The sequence below is a fragment of the Octopus sinensis genome, linkage group LG29, assembly GCF_006345805.1.
Source record: "Octopus sinensis linkage group LG29, ASM634580v1, whole genome shotgun sequence".
Lineage (NCBI taxonomy): Eukaryota > Metazoa > Mollusca > Cephalopoda > Octopoda > Octopodidae > Octopus > Octopus sinensis.
This window is the reverse complement of record NC_043025.1, coordinates 11360863-11370304: the sequence shown is the minus strand read 5'-3', so window position 1 is coordinate 11370304 and position 9442 is coordinate 11360863. Positions and strand designations below refer to the sequence as shown.

At 40.7% G+C, this 9442-nt stretch overlaps 1 protein-coding gene across 3 annotated transcripts in view; it reads right to left on the bottom strand.

Annotated features, from left to right (window-relative positions):
• The window catches only part of LOC115226031 (probable ATP-dependent DNA helicase HFM1), a 98592-nt gene extending 89150 nt beyond the window's left edge, over positions 1-9442 (bottom strand). For all 3 annotated transcript variants that reach the window (XM_036514860.1, XM_036514861.1, XM_036514862.1), the window contains exons 1-3: positions 9382-9442; positions 6417-6670; positions 5382-5406 (exon numbers count right to left, since the gene is read on the bottom strand). In XM_036514860.1, the coding sequence (XP_036370753.1) occupies positions 5382-5406; positions 6417-6670; positions 9382-9410 (308 nt within the window). In that variant the 5' untranslated portion in view covers positions 9411-9442. The remainder of the gene's footprint in view (positions 1-5381; positions 5407-6416; positions 6671-9381) is intronic.

Genomic DNA, 9442 nt, shown 5'->3' with positions numbered 1-9442 from the left:
TATAACGCACACATATATATATATATATACGCACACATATATATATATATATACGCACACATATATATATATACGCACACATATATATATATACGCACACATATACACACACACACATATATACACACACACACATATATACACACACACAAATATATATACACACACAAACACACACATATATACACAAATATATAAAAACACTACACTCATTATATTAGGAGATATATATATATGAATATATCTGTGTGCGTACGCTCGTGTTTGTGCCTGCCCCCTCACCACTGCTTGACAACCAGTGTTGGTGTGTTTACATCCTCATAACTTGCCAGTTCAGCAAAAGACACCTGTAGAATAAATATTAGGCTTAAAACAGAAATCCTGGGGTTGATCTGTTCAACTAAAACCCCACGGAGGTGGTGCCCCAGCATGGCCACAGTCAAATGACTGAAATAAGTAAAAGATAGCAGGTAAAAAAAAAAAGGGGGTTGTGTGTTATGAATATTGCCAGAGAAGAGGTAGTTATATCTACCTCCTTATCTAACAAAGTTGTTATGGTCTTTGAACAGGGTAAGTAGTGCATGTCTGCTGTAAAGTTATTAATAAATTCCACACATACAGGCACAGGAGTGGCTGTGTGGAAAGTAGCTTGCTTACCAACCACATGGTTCCGGGTTCATTCCCACTGTGTAACACCATGGGCAAGTGTCTTCTGCTATAGCCTCAGGCCGACCAAAGCACTGTGAGTGGATTTGGTAGACGGAAACTGAAAGAAGCCCGTTATATACATACTTTTTTTTACTTGTTTCAGTCATTTGACTGTGGCCATGCTGGAGCACCGCCTTTTAATCGACAACTCGACACCGGGACTTATTCTTTTGTAAGCCCAGTACTTATTCTATCGGGCTCTCTTTTGCAGAACCGCTAAGTAACAGGGACATAAACACACCAGCATCGGTTGTCAAGCAATGCTAGGGGACAAACACAGGCACACAAACACACACACGCATATATATATATATATATATACATATATACATATATACGACAGGCTTCTTTCAGTTTCCGTCTACCAAATCCACTCACAAGGCTTTGGTCGGCCCATGGCTATAGTAGAAGACACTTGCCCAGGGTGCCACGCAGTGGGACTGAACCTGGAACCATGTGGTTGGTAGACAAGCTACTTACCACGCAGCCACTCCTGCGCCTATGTCTATATATATATATATATATGTATGTGTGTGTATATGTTTGTGTGTCTGTTTGTCCCCCAACTCAACATCGCTTAACAACCGATGCTGGTGTGTTTACGTCCCCGTAACACAACAGTTCGGCAAAAGCAACCGATAGAATAAGTACTAAGCTTACAAAGAACAAGTCCTGGGGTCGATTTGCTCGACTAAAGGCGGTGCTCCAGCATGGCTGCAATCAAATGACTGAAACAAGTAATAGAGTATACATCAAAAGTTTAAAATGTAATACATAAATATCAAATTCTACACACACTCACTATATACAGTAGTGGCCGTAATATAAGAGTCAGGACAAGTGTATTGAAATATTTATCACAAGCTTAAAAACCAGCCTTTAAGCTAGCTCCTGTGGAGGGCTCTGCATTGGGCCTTGAGCCCAACAATGACACTTCATGCATTGAGAAAACATTAAATTTTATTAAACTTGAACAATTTTCATCAAAACAATGATATAATATATCATTGTTTTATATATAACTAGCAGTATCACCCGGCGTTGCTCGGGTTTGTAAGGGAAATAACTATATAAGCATTTTTAGAGAGTTATAGCCAAAAAGTAGCAAAAAATGCATTAAAATGGAAAAAAAATTATGGTAAATTTTTTTTAAATCGTTGACTCATCGTAGACATTTTTAGAGAGTTACTTCCCTTATATAATAGCGAAAAAAATGCATTAAAATGGAAAAAATTATGGTAAATTATTTTTAAAATCGTAGACTCATCGTAGACACGCGCTAATACCCAGAAGGGCTCAATATGAATCACGACTATAAGATACTCGCTTTTGGTTAAACTGCACCGCTAAATGTGGGAGTAGTTAGGAATCTAAATCGTAGGAGACAGACACACAACTTTACTTTTATATATAAAGATATATCATATATATTATATGTATTTCATTACTACCCACAGGGGGCTAAACACAGATGGGACAAACAAGGACAGACAAAGGGATTAAGTCGATTACATCGACCCCAGTGCGTAACTGGTACTTAATTTATCGACCCCAAAAGGATGAAAGGCAAAGTCTACCTCAGCGGAATTTGAACTCACAACGTAACGGTAGACGAAATACCTATTTCTATTTCTTTACTACCCACAATGGGCTAAACACAGAGGGGACAAATAAGGACAGACAAAGGGATCAAGTCGATTACATCGACCCCAGTGCGTAACTGGTACTTAATTTATCGCCCCCGAAAGGATGAAAGGCAAAGTCGACGTCGGCGGAATTTGAACTCAGAACGTAACGACAGACGAAATACGGCTACGCATTTCGCCCGGCGTGCTAACGTTTCTGCCAGCTCGCCACCTTATAATCTTTATATATAAAAGTAAGGTTGTGTGTCTGTCCCCTACAATTTAGATTCCTAACTACTCCCACATTTTTTGGTGCAGTTTAACCAAAAGCGAGTATCTTATAGTCGTGGGTATTAGCGCGCGTCTACGATGAGTCTACGATTTAAAAAAAATTTACCATCATTTTTTTCCATTTTAATGCATTTTTTTTCGCTATTATATAAGGGAAGTAACTCTCTAAAAATGTCTACGATGAGTCAACGATTTTTTAACAAAAATTTACCATCATTTTTTCCCCATTTTTAATGCATTTTTTTTGCTATTTTTTGGCTATAATTCTCTAAAAATGCTTATATAGTTATTTCCCTTACAAACCCGAGCAACGATGGGCGATACTGCTAGTATATATATATGTCCGACTGTAAACTTATTGGAAAGCTTCATGATAAACAACATTTTTTTGACTTCCATTTAGTGGGGTGGGGTAAATACAATTTTTCTTTTCTAGCTAACCTATTTCTTTCTCTCTCTACCTCTGTTGATTGTTTTCAACCATCACCATCACAACTGGCATATACACACTATTGTGACTGCTGCCGCCAGCACCAACACCTTTGACATTGCTGCCTTCCCCTCCACCACCATCACCACTGTCTTTCACATCCTTTACTATCACTGTCACGCTTGACTGCCTCAGCTACCACCCGAACCACCACCATCACTGTCGCCTCCATCTCTATCACAACTACAGCTCATACTATTACTATCACCCCATTACCCTTTCAACTGTCAATCTACTACCATGTCACTCTATGCCTATTTCTGTGTGTCAGTGTGTCACACTTTGACCCCCCTCTCTCATTTTTCAATGACATTTCTTCTACTAGTTAGTAGAAGAAGTGTCATTGAAAAATGAGAGAGCGGGGTCAAAGTGTGACACACTGACACACGGAAATTCGTTTTGGTATATGTTCAAAGTGGACTAAACCTGTCATACCCCACCAAACAGATAACATCTTACCTTTTAGCCTGGGATGCCGGGGTTGCTCCTTTCCCTACCCACTGTCTTCAGCACTTCACATTTTTATATAGAACCCATTTCTCATTACCAGTCACTATTCAGTCCACAAAAGGTTCATTTGTGAGACATGACAGCAAAAAAGAGCACACATTCACTCTTTGTGTGTGATTAAAATCGGAAAATTTGTGAGAAACCCATTGACCCAATTTGCTGACTTTTCCAGTGGCACACAGGTGTTGATGAATGATTGAATGACCAAATCCAAGTTTCTCTGCTGGTTCCACAGATATGATGGGATTTTGTTCCAGAGTTTGCAGGATATCCTCATCAAGTTCTATAGATCTTCAAGGACGAGACTCGTCTTCTAGGCTGTAGTTTCCAGCACAGAATTTCTGGAACCACCGTTGACACTGGCATACACTTATTGTCCAATCCCCATATACTGCATTAATATTCCTCACACTTTCCGTTGTGTTGTTGCCTTTATTGAACTCAAAAAGCAAAATATGTCAAATATGCACCTTTGTCACTTCCATTATAGCTTTAAAAAAATAACTGTTAAAAATCGAACTGCACTCTTCAAAACTTGCACTAAGAATATGTACAAGGTAAAATCACTACCTGCTTTTATACCATGTTGATCATCATCATCATCATCATCGTTTAGCGTCTGTTTTCCATGCTAGCATGGGTTGGACGGTTCTACTGGGGTCTGTGAAGCCAGAAGGCTTCATCAGGCCCAGTCAAATCTGGCAGTGTTTCTACGGCTGGATGCTCTTCCTAACGCCAACCACTCCGTGAGTGTAGTGGGTGCTTTTTACGTGCCACCCGCACAGGTGCCAGACAGGGGGGCAATTTATCCCATCCCTCTCCAACTTTTAGGTGATGCAATTGAAATAACTGCATTATTTATGGGATGACCCGATATAATATATATATATATGTGTGTGTGTCTGTTTTTATGTCAGTGTTTGTCCCCCACCACTGATTGACAACTGGTGATGGTGTGTTTACATCCCCGTAACCTAGCAGTTCAGCAAAAACGACCGATAGAGTAAATACCATGCTTCAAAATAAGTACTGGGGTCAATTAGTTCAACTAAAATTCCTCAAGGTAGTGCCCCAGCATGGCCGCAGTCTAATGACAAACAAAAGATTAAAAAGAATGCACATATATACTAATACACATGCATACACATACACACATATGCCTATATAACCACACACATATACAAACTTACATATGCACAAATACACACATAGGCGCAGGAGTGGCTGTGTGGTAAGTAGCTTGCTAACCAACCACATGGTTCCTGGGTTTAGTCCCATTGCGTGGCACCTTGGGCAAGTGTCTTCTTCTATAGCCTCGGGCCGACCAAAGCCTTGTGAGTGGATTTGGTAGACGGAAACTGAAAGAAGCCCGTCGTATATATGTATATATATATGTATGTATGTGTGTGTGTGTTTGTGTGTCTGTGTTTGTCCCCCTAGCATTGCTCGACAACCGATGCTGGTGTGTTTATATCCCCGTCACTTAGCGGTTCGGCAAAAGAGACCGATAGAATAAGTACTGGGCTTACAAAGAATAAGTCCCGGGGTCGAGTTGCTCGATTAAAGGCGGTGCTCCAGCATGGCCGCAGTCAAATAACTGAAACAAGTAAAAGAGTAAAAGAGAGAGTATACGAATACAGAAAGTCACTTACACAAATCTACACATATACATGCATACAAACACACATGCACTCACACATTGCTACATGTGCCCTATCTAACAAGAGGATGAAATATGAAGCAGAAAGTATACTTACATCTCGTCTTTCTTTGATGCAACGTCTACAAAAGAAAGATTGGTTTATTTAATTAATCAGGATGAAATTAATGAATGTAGCAACAAGAAAACAGTAGCAACTAGCAAGACACATTAGATAATATAGTCCTAGATACACTATGTCTGAATAAATAAATAAATATATATATATATATATGAATAAAAAATGGAGTTAACGCAGGTGTAATCAAATATTTTTTACTTTCGACACATGTTTCGAAAACTCCACTGATACTATTCACTGGTAACTATTTATTTATTTTTTTCCGTGTTAATTGTTAACAAGGTAAAAATACACTCATCTATTTATATATATATATATATATATATATATATATATATGTATAGGCGGAGGAGTGGCTGTTGGTAAGTAGCTTGCTAACTAGCCACATGGTTCCGGGTTCAGTCCCACTGCGTGGCACCTCGGGCGAGTGTCTTCTGCTATAGCCCCGGGCCGACCAATGCCTTCTGAGTGGATTTGGTAGGCGGAAACTGAAAGAAGCCTGTCATATATGTGTATGTATGTATGTATGTATGTATGTATATATATATATATATATATATATATATATATATATATATATGCAAAAAAGGGTGGAATATAATTAATTTAATAAAATTAATAAATTTCAACCTAGTAGATTTATCGGTATGGAAAAGACCATATTTGGTAAGGGTTATAATAATTATAATTAAGGGTTAATTGCAACAAGTTGCTCAAAAAAAAAAAAAAATATATATATGTGTGTGTGTGTGTGTGTGTCTGTGTTTGTCCCCCTAGCATTGCTTGACAACCGATGCTGGTGTGTTTATGTCCCCGTCACTTAGCGGTTTGGCAAAAGAGAACCAATAGAATAAGTAGTGGGCTTACAAAGAATAAGTCCTGGGGTCGATTTGCTCGACTAAAAGGCGGTGCTCCAGCATGGCTGCAGTCAAATGACTGAAACAAGTAAGAAAAAAAAAAAAAATAATAATATACACACACATATATATATATATGATAGAGTATATTTACCACGAGGCTTTTTAGGCTGATAACTCTGGGAATTTTTAGCTTGGGTAGTCTTAGGAGTTTTAACTTGACTCTTTTTAAATTGAGGTTTTTTAACTTGGGTATTTTTAACCTGGCTCAACGATGGTAAGGACATCTGAGAGATTTTAAAATTGAAGTCTTCATTGTTCACAGAATCCAACTTGAACAGGTCATCGATGGATGGTGCAACTGGAATCGTGCTCTGCTTCTCTGCATCTTTTGTTGAGAATTCACACCTTAAAAGATAACAATGCTCACAAAAGTAATACTGCGTAACAAAATTTTTATTATTATACAAATCAAAATAGATGAACATCAATGGAATTTGTATCTTTGTGGTACCAGTGCCGGTGGCACACAACAGAACCATCCGAACGTGGCCATAGCCAGTACCGCATCGACTGGCCTCCGTGCTGTGGGCACGTAACAAACACCATCCGATCGTGGCCGTTTGCCAGCCTCATCTGGCACCTGTATCGGTGGCACATAAAAACACCATCCGAGCGTGGCCGTCTGCCACCTGTGTCGGTGGCACATAAAAACACCATCCGAGCGTGGCCGTCTGCCAGCCTCGTCTGGCACCTGTGTCGGTGGCACATAAAGAACACCATCCGAGCGTGGCCGTTCACCAGCCTCGTCTGGCACCTGTGTCGGTGGCACATAAAATCACCCACTACACTCTCGGAGTGGTTAGCATTAGGAAGGGCATCCAGCTATAGAAACACTGCCAGATCTGACTGGCCTGGTGCAGCCTTCGGGCTCCCCAGACCCCAGTTGAACCGTCCAACCTATGCTAGCATGGAAAGCGGACGTTAAATGATGATGATGATTATTATTATTTTTTTGTCTATTTTATTTTATTTTAAAGGAAATCACTACTACTCCCTTCAAATTTTGCTTTTGTCACCTGGACATTAATGTTTTCAAACCATTACATTTCAGACCGATTCAGCACTGAGCTGCTGAAGCAGAAATGGAAGCACTCTGTCGGTTACGACGATGAGGGTTCCGGTTGATCCGATCAACAGAACAGCCTGCTCGTGAAATTAACGTGTAAGTGGCTGAGCACTCCACAGACACGTGTACCCTTAACGTAGTTCTCGGGGATATTCAGCGTGACACAGAGAGTGACAAGGCTGGCCCTTTGAAATACAGGTACAAAAATTGTCGAAGTGTCTTTCTTGGGCTTCAAAGTAAGGGATAAGAGAAAATATGACGTGGACGAACATAAGGTTTGATGTCAGCAAGAGCACCCAGGTATATATGATATTAACAATATTATATACCTAGGATATCCAAGCCTATGATAAACATCACTTCTTTGAGTTTGAAGACCTTTAGGAAGAATGGCATTCCCTGAAGAGGCTATGGATGGTTACGACGATGAGGGTTCCGGTTGATCCGAATCAACGGAACAGCCTGCTCGTGAAATTAACGTGTAAGTGGCTGAGCACTCCACAGACACGTGTACCCTTAACGTAGTTCTCGGGGATATTCAACGTGACACAGAGAGTGACAAGGCCGGCCCTTTGAAATACAGGTACAACAGAAACAGGAAGTAAGAGTGAGAGAAAGTTGTGGTGAAAGAGTACAGCAGGGATCACCACCATCCCCTGCCGGAGCCTCGTGGAGCTTTAGATGTTTTCGCTCAATAAACACTCACAACGCCCGGTCTGGGAATCGAAACTGCCATCCTACGACCGCGAGTCCGCTGCCCTAACCACTGGGCCATTGCGCCTCCACTGAAGCAGAAATATCATTATAGTAAATATTCTGCTCAACACCACGGATTTGCTAACCAGTTGCTAGACCTTAGTGGCTGAAAATATGTGCATTTTTGATGATGAGCAAGGGTAGTGAGGGAGCATCATAGCCATGTGTTGAGAGAGATTCTTTGGGGTTTGAATAAATGTAACAAAAGCAAAGTTACACGGGAAAATTAGCCAATTTTTCATACTTTAGAGGAGTAAACAAATAAGAAATAACAGGGACTACCCAAGGACAAAAATCATGTTACACACGAAGACAAGAAGAATGTCTGGGGTGGAACTGAAAAAACAGAAAATTGATACTGATGAGGTGGCTGTGTGGTAAGTAGCTTGTTTACCAACCACATGGTTCCGGGTTCAGTTCCACTGCGTGGCACCTTGGGCAAGTGTCTTCTACTATGGCCTCGGGCCGACCAAAGCCTTGTGAGTGGATTTGGTAGACGGAAATTGAAAGAAGCCCGTCGTATATATGTATATAGGCGCAGGAGTGGCTGTGTGGTAAGTAGCTTGTTTACCAACCAATGTTTCCGGGTTCAGTCCCACTGCGTGCCCTTGGGCAAGTGTCTTCTACTATAGCCTCGGGTCGACCAAAGCCTTGAGTGGATTTGTAGACGGAAACTGAAAGAAGCCCGTCGTATATATGTATATATATGTGTGTGTGCATATGTTTGTGTGTCTGTGTTTGTCCCCCCAACATTGCTTGACAACCGAAGCTGGTGTATTTACGTCCCCATAACTTAGTGGTTTGGCAAAAGAGACCGATAGAATAAGTACTAGGCTTACAAAAAATAAGTCCTGGGGTCAATTTGTTTGACTAAAAGCGGTGTTCCAGCATGGCCACAGTCAAATGACTGAAACAAGTAGAGAGTTTTCAGAAATAACCCAATAGGTTTACTATTAATTCCATGAAATATTCATGGGTCCTGCTAGTAATAATAAATCAGTTATGTACAATACTGAAAATGTTGACATCATCATCATTTAACGCCTGTCTTCGATGCTGGTATGGATTGGACAGTTTGACAGGAGCCGGTAAAGGTCCGGGGCCGCACCAGGCTTGTTGTCAGTTCTGGCATGGTTTCTACGGTCGGATGCCTTTCCTAAAGCCAAAGACAACCCCCACCCACCCGCCCACCCATCCATTCAAATGATGCTCTGACTGAGAATTGAAACCATACCTCTCAGATCTAAACTTGAAAATGTCCATAGTGACTTCTTTCTGCAAGATGGTAACACTAC